General features: G+C 37.2%; 1 protein-coding gene across 1 annotated transcript; it reads right to left on the bottom strand.

Annotated features, from left to right (window-relative positions):
* Positions 1 to 2,175: 2,175 nt before the first annotated feature.
* LOC103447499 (uncharacterized) lies at positions 2,176 to 4,375 on the bottom strand. The gene is made up of 2 exons (XM_008386696.4): positions 3,822 to 4,375; positions 2,176 to 2,889 (listed from the first exon to the last, which is right to left on the bottom strand). The coding sequence occupies exons 1-2, from the start codon at positions 4,171 to 4,173 to the stop codon at positions 2,360 to 2,362; spliced, it is 882 nt and encodes a 293-aa protein (XP_008384918.2). The 5' UTR covers positions 4,174 to 4,375; the 3' UTR covers positions 2,176 to 2,359.
* Between the last annotated feature and the right edge of the window lie 9,923 nt (positions 4,376 to 14,298).

The raw sequence follows: 14,298 nt of genomic DNA, 5'->3' as shown, positions 1-14,298 counted from the left end.
GTGTGCACTGGTATAGGTTTTGTTACATCTATCGGTCTTGTGACAAATTTGTACTAGTGCACCTGTGCTTGTGGTTAGGGGTGGGCAAACGGGTCCTGAACCCGCTGATCGGGATGGGTCTAAGCAGTTCAGGGCGGGTCCAAAATTTTAAAATTCAACACGGGGCTGGCGGGACGGGTCCAACTCCTGGAAGAAACGGGGCCCCAGCCCGAACCGATTTCCACCCCCAAATTGATCTTCGAAGACATCATCAGGAGCTCCACCACCATCTTCTCCCTCTCCGCCCTCCTCTGCTTTCATGAGCTCTACATCCTACTCCAGAGGATCCAGACCTTCATCGAGGACTTTTCAAATGGGAGTCGGATGTGGCTCCTCGACAGAATCCCTCGCCAACATTTTCCCTAAGCTCACCCTCGACCTCTCCACCTTGCTTGACAACCTCCCCGTCAAGGAGCTCCAATTAAACAACGATGTCGAGTAGGCCATCTCCCTCCTCCGCACCCAGTGCTCCCGCAGCACCACAAAATTGCTCGTCGATCCGAGAGACGACGCCCTCCGCCGCGAGGTTTGCTCCATGCTTGACAGCCTCAGGAGCGAAATCGTCCCCGACCATTTGAAGCTCTCTGGAATCTTCGCGCAATTAGGGATTTACAATGATTCAGATTGCAGATAAGAGCTAGACAGCATCCAGGACGAGTTCCAAAACCAAACGGTGGACGAGTTTGAGTGGGAGAGGGAGTGAGGAGTCGGCGTCGTTAACGCTGTTGATTACTTCGTCGAAGACCAACCCCTCTTTTCCAGGTCTCATGGCTGCGAAGCTTTTCCAGGTCCCATGGTGTCGTCGGTGATGTTGACTTTGTCGCCGTCGTCGGAGGATGTCGATCTCGTCGTAGATTTGGTGGCATGTGGTAGTAGATCACGCCATTCCAACGAGCTCGTCGGGAGATATAAAGAAGGAGAGAACAGAAAGAAAAAAAAAAAGGAACGGTCGGGTTATGTCCGGTTCCTGTGTTAAAATTTGGTGGACCCATCCCGTCTCGATTCGTGTCCAGCCCTATTTGTGGTAGTTGTTTTAGGGGTTTTTAATTAGGAGACAAATTGTCTGCCATTCTCTTTTGGTGCCCTTATCATCCCCTCTTATTTTGACGTGGCTTAACAGTGACCGCACAAAATAGGAGGGGATGAGAAGGGCCCCAAACAGGAGGGCAGACAATCTGCCTCCTTTTAATTAATCGCTTGTTTGTGCAAATTCATTTCAGATCAATGTGTTGATCAATGAAACAATGTATCAAATTGACACCTTTGTATTTGTTTGTGATGATCAATAAAATACCGTTATCGTTTCTTGTCAAAAAAAAAAAAAAAAAAGAGGTTCTAAGTTTTAAGTCTCATGAAAACAGTGATTGGAAGTGGAAAGAATATCCACCAATGCACCAAATTCCAACAGTGGGCGAGATGAGCTTTCATTTTACCTCACTGGGTCACTTTTAGGCGTGAAGAAAATGACATTCTACCGGACACTCTATCCATAATCCATCCCTCCTCTTGCTTATAACCACTCCCAAGTCTTTCCCCCACAGAAGAAAAGTTCACCTCTCCGGCTCTCATACGCTTTTCGGATGGAGGGCCTCATACCCTTCGTTTACAGGGCGATACTTCGGTATAAGGCCGGTGGGCAACTGACCATGGAAGGTTCCTGGTACAGCAAATTGCCTGTCGTGCCATACATAACAATTCCGGCAGATTCTGCAAGCTCCGATCGAGCGGAAATCCAACTCCGTCTGTCTGAATGTCTCTTGTCTTCTACCTCGGCCATGAGTCCTCCCCCGAGCTTCCGACCCATTGCCTCTTCTGGGATCCAGTTCCCTGTTTGCGCTTCTTCCTCCAGTACAATCCTATCCTAACAAGAAATCGGCACCTGGTGCTTACAGAATAACTAAGAAAAATGTTGATAGCAGGAGCCTATTGTGAAAAAATAATGATATGCTATTGAGTTTCTTGTATTCTCCTTTTTTTACATGGAATGTTTGTTCACTAATGCAAGAATTGTGTACGAAACTCGAACCCTCGAGTTTATTCAGCAGAAGCAACGGTTTTCGTTGCAGCGTAAACCTACGATCTCCAGGCACATCTCCAAAATGTTTCAAGGACAATCAAAATTTTCAGGCATACCAATTTTTAAGCTGAAAACAACTAACATTAATTTCTCATTTAGTACTCTTACAAGCAAGAGCACCAAAATCCTGAACATAGGTTTAAACAAAGCATCTGAACAGAACATTATAGGACCAAAATCCTGCAAAACATTCCTAATGCGAATATCTTTATAGAAAACGATAAGGAGGGGGTGGGGGAAGCTCTAATTTGTCCTCGGTGTAGCCCATTCAACCCTGAGGATGAGATTGTCATAACCGTACCCGTTCAGTTTGTTGATTGCTCTCTGGGCATCTTCCCTGTTCACAAAGTTGACGAAACCAAATCCTCTGCTAACGGAAGTATTCTTATCCAAAGCAACGTAAACACGGCTAACAGCACCAAAAGGCCGGAAAAGTTCAAGCAAGTCAGGCTCACGAGTGTCCTCTGAAAGGTTGGTGACACGAACAGAGTTCTCATCATTCCTTCGTCTCATATCACTTCCAACTCTGTCTCCACCTCCTCTCTGGACTGGAGGAACATACTTACCTGTGCTAGGAGTTCCAGGCACTACTTCTGATGTAGGAGGTTTATCACTAAATCCTTCATTTGGTGGGGCGAGATCCTTATACGGGCAATGTGAAGTCCAGTGATCACCCTTCTTACCACAAGTCCTACATAGTTTGAGAGCAGCCCCTCCTTTTGTGAGTTGAGACAGAGGGTCTCCTCCAGCCTTTGGTTCTTCTGCTTTGCTACCTGTTCAGTCATATACAGAAAATAATAATCAGAAAACCCAACATACCAGTTACCATGACCAATTGGCATCGACTGATAGCAAATAAATCTATTCTATATCAAGAGAAAATCAAACAAATCTCTGACAAAAGACATAACAGAGAAGCCGCAGATGCAATGCGATATATGAGGGCATCAACAAATAGTTCCTCTATTTTCCCCCATGTCAACAATGCATCATCCACAAAACAAAATCACATGGCCAGTGAAGGTAACTTCAAAAATCAAACTGATCCAACAAATTTGAACTATATCATATCCGAGAAAGTAACCATAATAACAGTAGGCCTCTTGACTAAAACAACCTTTAACCTCTCCACAAACCTAATTAGGGGATTCGAGCATGGAACCAGATGACGTTATAAGATTTAAACTAAACATACTCACAATCTCAGGTTAGAAATCTACATCGTATAACTAGACATGCAAACGTGTCCGTACGAAGTTATAAGATTTAAACCAATCCCGATGGTCAGCTAGACAGTCTACCGACTCATGCACCAAGCCAGCATTGTTCATTCAGACATAGCAATTGCCTCAAACAGACATTTCCATTAAACAAGATAAAAGCAAGGGAGTAATGGTTAGGTTATTCGTATCGACCATTTAAAATTCCACTCTCCTTCCTCCAAACAACAAAATAAAACAAATACAATTCAATTTTAGCTTCATTTATTCCAATTGCAAAAATTTATTTAGACAAAATTTAATCTAAAGGATTAATAGATGTCTATCGCAAATACTAACAGAGGAATATATGATCAAAATCTCATGGGAAATATTCCAAATTAGCCAAATGTAGTTTTTCACACAAATTCCATATAATCTTCCTCAAAATCCGAAATTAAAAACCCTAATACCGAAACCCCGAAAAGAAGAATTCAAAAGCTTACCAGGAGCCCTGGGGCGCTCGAGGAAGATCTCTTCGGTGGAGACCACGGTGAGCCTAGCACCGACGTCCTCGTGCACGGCGTCCCCGAACTTGGGCCAGGAGCGGCGCTCCACGGCCCGCTTACTGAGCCGGGCCTGGGCGAGTCTCCGAACCCGGGTAATGGTCGTCATCTTGACCTTATTTCCATTCTCGTTGAACTTGTATTCGATCACCCTCTTGATCCCGTCCTCGTCGGGCCCAATCACTTGCCTCGGCGGCAGGAGAAAGTCGAGGTCTTCACCGTCGTCCTCCTCGAGCTCTCCCCATCGGAGCTTTGGGGGTTGGTTTCCGGATCCGGGTCTCACTAGAGCCATCGCTGTACGTGCGGGGAGAAGGAGATGATGAGATTTGGGGATTTTTTAGGGTTAAAGATTAGGGCTTTAAGAGAGAGTGTGTGGTGCCGAGTTAGAGAGATGAAGGCAAAAGCGTTTTGGTTGGGTTTATGTATGTGTTGCTGGTCGCTGGTGGATTGAGTTTTGTTGGGCCTTTACTGTTAGTGTTTGTTTTGGGCTGGTGAGCTTGGTTTTATTTCTTCTGGGAGGCCTTTTTAAAGTGCAAATACATGTTCATATCTTAACCATCAGATGTGATCAAAATAGTATAATAGTGCAATCTAGCTTTGATGTAGATCATATGGCGGATTGGATTGAGGATCAAGTTGAAAGGCGCAAATTGGGCAACAAACACATTGCTTTGGTGTCAAATTTGGGACATGATATGTTGTTGAAGTGATGACGACGCGCATTAAGCACACTGTTTTGCTGTGATATATGGGCTTTGTAGTCAAATTTTATCGTTTTTAGTGTTTTATTAGGGTTCTAAGTTTTATGGACGTCATTATTTTGTTAATTGTTTGATTCTAATCATAGACTTGCCACTTAGTACTACGGTCTAGTGATATTTCTCTTTACTTGTGAGTGAGATGTCTTAGATTTGATTCTCGTTAAAAACAAATTTGAATAACATAATTGCTAACACATTGTGAGACTATCTCTCTCCTTTCGTGTAGATATATTGTTTGTTTAAAAAAAAAAACCATCGACTCCAAGGGCTTCTAGGTTAAGATACACTGTATATAAGATTCTTTGGCTTTAGGTTTGTTATCTTATCAATTATGAATCAATAAATTTTGAGGTTTTTTCTTTCTTTGTGGTGGATCCCAAATTTCTCGTTTTTTAAAATTAACATTGATTGATCTTCTCTATGTCACACTGCGTCAGACTTCGATAATTGCAACCAATAACTGATGGTTTGAAGATCAGCCTAACAAAGCTTTTGAGACAGATTAATTTGCTACCGAAGGCACCATGCATGATTCAAATGCAAAACTTCACAATCGCACGCAGTAAACAATCCTAGTACAATAAACACAAAAGGATACCTCCCAAATTCCTTTCAAACAAATAAAAAAAAAATTTAAATAGTGATGCAATTGTAGGCAATAATTGAACAAAAGTGCACAAAGAAAGCACCAACTCTACAATGTCATCAACCACCGTCGCCACCACCGCCATCACCACCACCATGACCACTACCACTGTCACCGCCATCCATAATAGACAGGTGGGCAGCAGTCATCACTACAACAGCTGCGCTACCAACATCACTGCTTGCGGCTGCGGAGGCAGTGGTGGTGCCTCCATCAACCTGACCACCACCAGGAGCCGTTGCACCATCATGATGTCCTCTACTCTTGCGGCTTCGACGAGAGCTGGAATGAGACGACCGATCATCCTGCAGTTTCTCTTGATGATCTTTGTGTTTGCGGCCTGTAGGTATGCAGAAACAAGTGGCTTTGCTCTTCATGTTAATTTTGGTTAACGAATATTATCATCAAACCATCTAAATTATAAGAGACGCATGAATGAATGGTTTGTGAAAGCACTTGTTAGTTGTACATGATCGTTTCTTATTTAACAAGTTTTATATCATGACGTGTAACACGATCATGGTAATGACCGATAACCTTTTTCTGTTGTATTCTTCCATTTTTCAAATTGGTTCAAAGCTTCTTTTACCTACTTTGATTATACTTAATAATACATACGCAATTATTACTTATACACTCAGCTCGTCCGCTCACGTGTCAATTATGTTAAACAAGTGAAGCAGCATTAAAGCATCTAATTCAAAACTAACTGACAATAGAAGGAACCAAGACGTGTTTTGTTATCCAAAAAAAAAAATCAAGACGCGTTTTAAACTATAATGAAAGGCTTCAAATTTGGACATGGGATAAGACTTTTGATGCGTTGTACTAATACAAAAAGACTCTTGATGCGTTGTACTAATACAAACAATTTAAAGTTATGAACATGATTATGTTACGTAAATCATGAAAGAAAAAGCCAAAAGATTCTTTAGAAAGTTGAAATGGACATATAATCTTACTGAGGAAGATTATGGAGGCGTGTATCACGGAGAATATGGGTGTTCGTTGATTGATAGCAGCTAGGTAAGGTTGTATATGTGAAATTATGTAGACGTGTTTTCATCATTATTGACAGGGTGTTGGCTAATGAGTAATGATAGTATGGCACATGTTTATTAGATGCTAAGGAGAAGAGATCTAAAGGATTGACTGAGAAAGCCCGAGAGTGTTCAATTTTGTGGTGGTATATGTAGATGACAAAGTGGATACAAATAGTGCCGGTTCCAGGGTTGTGTACCAAGTGCAAGAGAGCAACTTGTATGATATGGATACAGCATCACAGTAACGTCTTGTGCTAATGATACAAAGACATGTGGCGAAAGACCAATGCATGTTCTTGTAGTATTGGCATGAGACGTCACCGAACGACACACCCTTACCATACAAGTCACCCTTCAAGTGTAAATATATTATTTGCTTTCTAAGCCTCTCCTATCATTGTTCCCAAAAGAAAAAAGCCTGAAAGAAGGCAACCAAATAAACAAAATCCAAACCAGCTACAAATGAATAGGAAAAAGTTATCCCAAGTCATAAGTGGTCTGTACTTCAGATGATTAATTAATTAATAGCATTCATTACAGCATTTGATCGTTTTGTTCAATTTCCAAACTCTCAATATCAGTTGTGTTAGAAATGGGGATGATTAGACTTTACACATTCTTGTTTAGAGCAAGTAACATTTTGGTCCCTAACTTGTAAAAGAAGACACTTTCTTATCTTCAAGTTAGGGATTATAAGGGTTGGTTTGATATTGCTGTACTTTGAAAAAAAAGATGTTTCTGCTGTGCTGTGAGAATAAGCTATGAAATAAAGTAGTAGAGTGTTTGGTGAACTTTTTTGTAAAAGTGTTTTTGGAAAGAAAAAAAAACAGTATTATAGTGTTTGGTAAACTTTTATGTAAAACAGATATAAAAAAAAAACTAGTTTTTCAAAGCTGGATTTTGCAACTTTGTGTTTTTGGCATTTTTCACCCAAAACTGTGAAAAAAAACCTAAAGCTGAATGTTTACCAAACACAAAAAAACTCCGGCTTTTTTTTATACCCACTTTTTCAGAATCGCCTCAGTACCAAACCAGGCCTGACACTTTTAAGCCATCTGTGAAAACAATTATTAAGTTATTTTGCTTTTTTTTTAAGGTAGCACTTAATTGACCTATCTTTACCTATCTTTATCGCGTATGGAGTCATATTGATGTTGAATTGTTAACAAATGTTATATGGACACCAAAAAAGGATCTTTTCATAATAAAATCCTTAACCTACATATAGATAGAGATATGGACCATGGTGACCTAATATGTGATTAGGAAAAATCTGAAATACATTTGTGAGTCTTCTTGACCTCTAGAATGATGGATTGTCGTGACTTGAGCTGGTCCTTTAAAAATAAAATAAAAAATAAAAAAAAGAAACAGTTAAGTTGATTGTTGGACGGATTGAAGCGTCAATAGCGAAACAATTTCTAGCTTTTGTTACGATCCCACATCGGCTACACAAGCAATTGTGTAGTTATATTTAAGTCCTTGGGCTCTCCCACCTATCAGGCTAGTCTTTTGGGTTGGGCTCTTCCTTTGGGCTTAAGTTCTAACAGCTTTAAGAGTAATTGTGACGGGCATATATGGTCTTCCTACTCCACTTATTGATATGTGGATTTTTACACATCTCTTTTAACTTCTCTCATCTCTCCTTAATATTTGGCAATCAAATTGAATAAATCAACAAAATCAATGAACATGATTCAACAAGAGTACATGAGAAGTTAAAAAGAATGTGTGTTTATCATTTTCTGATGACCCGCGTTTGACATGATTTCGCTTGTTTTGTGCTTTTGCTTAGTATGTTGTTCTGTGCGCCTTTTTTAGGATCAAATATATACTGTTATTTAATTATCAGTGGAAAGATCCTAATTAAAACCAGTCATTCTCAAAAGAGTGCTCTAACATGCACTGTTCTATAGCATCTAATAAAAGTAATCCATGCTGCAATGGAACTCTAATTTGCAAATAAAGATTGATCCAAATAAAACTAAACCATTCAATCTAGCAATTAGCCAAACTCATGAAGTTACCTAGGCTCGCTGGATATAAAGGAAAGAGGATTGTAACATGAGAGAAGCAAGGGGGTCAACGTCTTTCAAATTTACAACATGGATTTTGGCAATGCAATATAGTTGGATTCTCACATCGATCTGGATGAATTTTCCTTTCCATGAAGGTAAATTTTTACCTCCTAGGCAAGAGAATAGCAAGTTACGAATTCTGTCTTGGTAGGAGATGTATTTCTATTACCATGAAATTCATAAATGAAGTAGTTAATGGTGGGGTTACCATTATCCTTTTTTTAATGGCGAATCTTGTATGTGTTCCTTAAAAAAGGAAGTTGTCCATTTTTTAGGGTCTTGAAGGGGCATGGAAATACAAAAGAACTCTTGAATGGAAATGGAAAAGAGATGTAAACTCTAGTTTCTTCGGAAATGACAACATATTTAGCACAAGAAGGAGTTAGACCTGTATTCAACCTTTTAGTATTTGAAATATTTTGGTTTGGAAAATCTGCTTCCAATTCGATTCGATCAAAAATCACCTCTACTAAAACCAAAATGTGCCATGAATAGAAGTACCCGGTCTGTGGATGGATTCCATCCACATTGGCTTGTTGCATAACACAAGTTCTCCATCCGCCGTTCTGCCCCTTGCGTGTGCGAGTATATGTTGGGGGATGATCTCCACTCATTTTACTTTTTTAGTACATAATATAATTTGTATCATTTGATTCTCCTTTGTCTATTCAAATTCAAGGCAAAAGAATGTTTAAGAAGAGAAAATAAAGTGTGAAAAGGCTTTGGGAAATTTTATTTGGACCCAATAAACTTATTTCTACACCCATTAATTTTTTGTTAAATTTTATATTCAATTATGCCCTAAAGAAAAGATGGGTGTAGAAAGATATTATCAATTGGCGAATGGGTGGGTCGAAATGGCCCTGAATGCCACAATTGGCTGCCTGGTGGGTTTCCGGAAATCGGAAAAGGGATTGCTGAAGGGTGGAGAAGAACAACAAAAATATAGTGGAGGGCGGTTGTGCTCTTCGACGACATCAGGAGAATGTGTCGCCAGAGCTGGGTTGGGTTCATAAGAAATATAGGGGCTATGATGTTGAAATCAACCACTCTCTCTCTCTCAAATTTTGGTTTCTCATCAATTCTCTCTTCACCCAATTTCAAATGACTACAAGCTTTGTCATCCTTGAAAGCATATATAGCTTTTTAACTTGTCCACATATGGAACTTCATCTTAATTTCAGGATTTGCAAGACTGCACCGGTCTTTTGAGCTACTATTTGCTGGGTTTTTTTAATTAGTTCATTAAGGTTTAAGGAGATACTATTCAGACCAAAATCCAGCCCCATGGAATTGGGCACGAATAATTGAACAACAACGAGATAAAGAGTAAGTCGGTGGCGACAGTTTCTGGAATGACGACCAGAATCAAGTCCGGTTGTTGCTAGGGTAGGTGGTTGGGCATGTTTATGTGTTTTGTGTAATTTTTTCAAGTTTGTAAATTTTGTATTTGAGGGTAAAATGGTAAGTTTATGGGACAAAATTTCTAAGTTGGGTGTGAAAAGAGGTTAATGGGTTTAAATAAAATTTCCTTAAGGCTTTTTAACCAAAATGGTCTCTGAGATTGGTATAACTTCTCTTTTTTGTTCTTATGATTTGAAATCGATACAATTGGTCCTCGAGTTTGTCCACTATCAATTATTTTGATCATTTCGTGAAAACAAATCTCTCTTAAACAAAGACTATAATGACAAAAATACTCTCAAATTAGTAAACAATGGGCCAAAATGATTTTACAAAAATTGAGGATATTTTTGTCATTATGTCGTTATTTAATGAAAAATTTTCATGGAATGACTATAAGGATTGACGATGGACAAATTCAATGATCAGTTCTATCAACTTTAAATTTCATAGATCAAATAAAAAATTATGTCAATCTCAAAGAGCAATTTAATTAAAAAATCATGTGAAGATCATTTTTCTATAGAATATAGTTTTTCACTTAGAAATACTCACCCTTTAACATTTCAATAGTACCTGACAATAAAATTCCCCTAGCATGTGAATGCAAGATTCCGAGCTTATAGACTTAGCATAGGTAGGGGTGGTTTGGGAGTGAGGTGCTTAAAAAAAAAGCACTCATGAAAAAAAGCTGTGAGGGTTTTAGGTGTTTGGTAAACTGAAAAAAAAATGGCTTATTTTAGAAGTTGCTATTTGTAGCTTTGGAAAACTGGTTTTTTTTCAAAGCACACTGAGCTACAGTGCTCCCTTAATGAAAAGACTCATTATCATATTGCTTTTTTTTTTTTCCAAAAGCACTTTTACAAAAAAGTTTACCAAACACTCTGCTGATTTATTTCATAGCTGCTTATTCTCACAGCACAGCCGCTTATTCTCACATCAGCTTTTTTTTCAAAGCACAGCAATACCAAACTAGCCCATATTCTAGAGGCTTGAAATTCATGCATCCATGTCGATAGCATGTCAACAACTAGTCTAGTACACGTGTATTTTACATTCTTATTATTGGTGGAATTGGATCTTCTCTGAGCCAAATCTTCAGAATCCTCCTGATCCAATAATACGGACAGTTGGATTTTGATTCAACAATTAGAATTATTATAATTTAAATTTTTTAGAGGAATCTTTCTGTTTGTAGTCGTTGGATCAAAATCTAACGGTCCGTATTAATAGGTCAGGAGGATCTCGAGAATTTGCCCCGGAGATGATCCAATTTCATTATTGGCATGATAAATTATTGAAACCTTTTTCACATTTTATTGACGTGTAGGTCCAACTAACAGGTCAATAAATTATTCCCTTCAGACCTAAATTTATTAATCTAACTAAAGCAGCCTTTCTAGAAACATTTCACAAAGAAATTATGCAACTAATTGCGATAGAGCATCCAAATATCCTGAATAATTGATAGTCTAATATGATCAGTGAAGGGGCCACATTGAGGTCACGGTTGGTCCAAGTCCATTTGAAAATTTTTCTAGTGTATATTAATTGTGTGCAAGATTAGACAATAAATAACATGGGGTCGGTGAATATAGTTTGTTAGTTTCAACCAAGCATGGGTTTGAAGCTTGCTGGTCTTTACATATTTTGTTTATCTTAACCTAGCCTTATAACTAGCCTTATGTTTTACCATATAAATATTAATTCTTTTTTTGTCAGTTCATATAAAATAAGGTCTATATGATTTAGAGAAAGATCCAGTTAATGTTGAAAGAAAATCTTATAGTAATATAGTTTTGAGCCATAAATTTAACTTTTTATTCAAATATAGTGTGGTAATCTTTTTTTTTTTTTTTTATCAAAGCTCGTAAACAATTTTTGTTCTTATGATATAATCGTCTCAATACTAAACTTTTCATATAAATTTTAAAGCTCCTTCACTCTTGTTTGATTAAAATTTTCCCAAAACAAAATGATGATCTCATTGATCATGGGATAAAAAATTATGATCCAATCATTTATTATGGACAAAAAAATCAAGGCACGTAACCGATTACACATAAGGTTTTTATTCACGATGGTAAATTTCTTACTAAAATGCATAAGGTATTTTATTTAGGTTTCAAATTCAAATCTCCCTCTAGATTAAACAAATTTTATGTTGCACAAATTCTATTGATTGCAAGATTAAAATAGCATCCGGCTAATATGCATAAGGTATCTTATTGATTGCAAGATATATATATATCTCTTGTTGCCTGACCCCGGTATTGGGGGTCTTCACTATATAGGCCATCAAGAAACCCTTGCGTTGGGTTCTTTCCACTGGCATTTATTGCGCCACATATGTAAGCTTACTGGCATTTTTTCACCTAACATCCTGATATTCGGCGGTGAAGTGATGGGTGTCCAATCCAAAATTGGATTGAGAGTTTCATCTCACACGTCTTTGTACTATTGACTTCATCTATTCTATAGATCCTCTCTCTCTTTCAGTTCTTAGTGAGATAGGTATTTCCAACTCATTATCTTGATAGTTTTGTTGCAATGTATTTTACCAGATACTATTATTTTTTTGTTGGAGCTTAGATACTGTTGCAACTTGTAAGGACCCCTTTTGAGAGTTGTTCTTCATGAATATGTATATTTTAGTACTCTTTTTCTTCATGAAATTGATATCGTATTTCTTTTTTAAAAACAGTATTAATTGCAAAAAAATACAATAAGAAAGTACTTTCTTTTATTTTGATAAAATTTTAAGGGCTCGTTTAAAAGTGTCTCTAAAATAGGTGAAAATACTTTTTGTGATTTTTTTTTTTTTAGAATCATTTTTGGTAAATATAAGTGAAACTTGAAAAACACTTCAAGTACTTTTAAAACTCAAAAATATTTTCTCTAAAAATATTTTTAATAATTTTTTATGAACACTTTCAAACGAGTACTGAATATAAATTCTAGCAAAAGTGAAAAAAAATAAGAAAGAATTTTGTTAGTCCAGGTACTCTTTTTGTTGGACTTGTCTTCCTCAATCTCCTGTAAACTGTAGTGGACTTCTTTGGTTTTTTAAATTTTGGTCGGAGTTGGTGGACTTGTTCCAAGGCGAAAGATGAAAAGGTCTCTAGAAGGCTATAAGATAACCCTAATACTGTTTTTGGTAAGAGTTGGTGGACTTTATTACATACATGTAAAAGAACTGCCCTTTTTCATCATGAGTTTGAAATTATCATATTCTTGTTAATTACTTTGGTGCATAAGATAATCTACTTCTAGAAGAAAGAAGCAAAGTATTATATCATCCACCGAATATATGCATGCTGCAGATATGGGCAGCGGGATAAGGTTAACCACCAAAATGCACCGTTACGCCCACTCGATATCTCTCTCTCAACCCACCACCCCACTTGTAATAATTGTTTAAATTAAGGGAGTTTTAATGTAAATGATTTCACAAAATTTTTATTTATAAAAAATCATCTACTAACTTTATTTAATAAAAAAAGTTTAAACTTTAATAAAAAATAATTCATATTTTAATGAAAATGACAAAAATTTTACAATAATAACAACAAAAAAAGACAAACAAACAAACATACACTGACGTGCGGTCCCGTGCACCACATCACAAACACATACACTCTCTTCCTCACTTAACCATTCAACCTCTTTCTCTTTCTCCCTCTTTCATATATTCCTATCAATTTTTCTCTCTCCTTTCATCTCACCCATCCATGTCAACTTTTTTTTTTCACCTTTCCCCACTCTTCTCTCTCTTTTCACCTTACTCCATAAACAATTTATTTTTTATTTATTTTTTTATTTCATTATTTGTTTATTTGATTATTTTTTCAATTGTTTTAGAACAAACTAAGTAATAATATTACAAGATCAAAAATAAAGAAAATTTTCATTATTCAATTATATGAACATTAATACTGTCACTATTTCTTAAACAGAACATTGACCACTTCTTAAACCGAACACTATTTCTTAAACTGAAGATTGACTACTTCTTAGATTGAACAATATTTCTTAAACAAAACACTGACTATATCTTAAATGGAACACTAATACTATCATTACTTCTTGAACTGAACACTGACTATTTTGTAAACTGAACACTGACTATTTCTTAAACTGAACGCTAGTACTATTACTATTTCGTAAACTAAACACTGATTATTTCTTAAACCTTACACTAATACTATCACTATTTCGTAAACTAAGCACTGACTATTTTTCAAACCAAACACTAGTATTATCACTATTTCGTAAACTAGTATTGTCACTATTTTGTAAATTAAGCACTGACTATTTTTCAAACCAAAATCAAGTTTCTAGCAGATCGACTAAACCTCGATCACAAAAGCCAAAATTACAATAATGATGGCATTGCTGGAAAGGGAGGCTAGTAAGCTTGGCCATGATGCTTTTGTGACCCTTGGATCTTCTAACCTTCGAGGCTCAACATTGAGTCTTCATGGT

Source organism: Malus domestica, chromosome 11 (genome assembly GCF_042453785.1).
Source record: "Malus domestica chromosome 11, GDT2T_hap1".
NCBI lineage: Eukaryota > Viridiplantae > Streptophyta > Magnoliopsida > Rosales > Rosaceae > Malus > Malus domestica.
The sequence above is the reverse complement of the archived record's forward strand: the minus strand, read 5'-3'. Positions and strand labels throughout refer to the sequence as shown.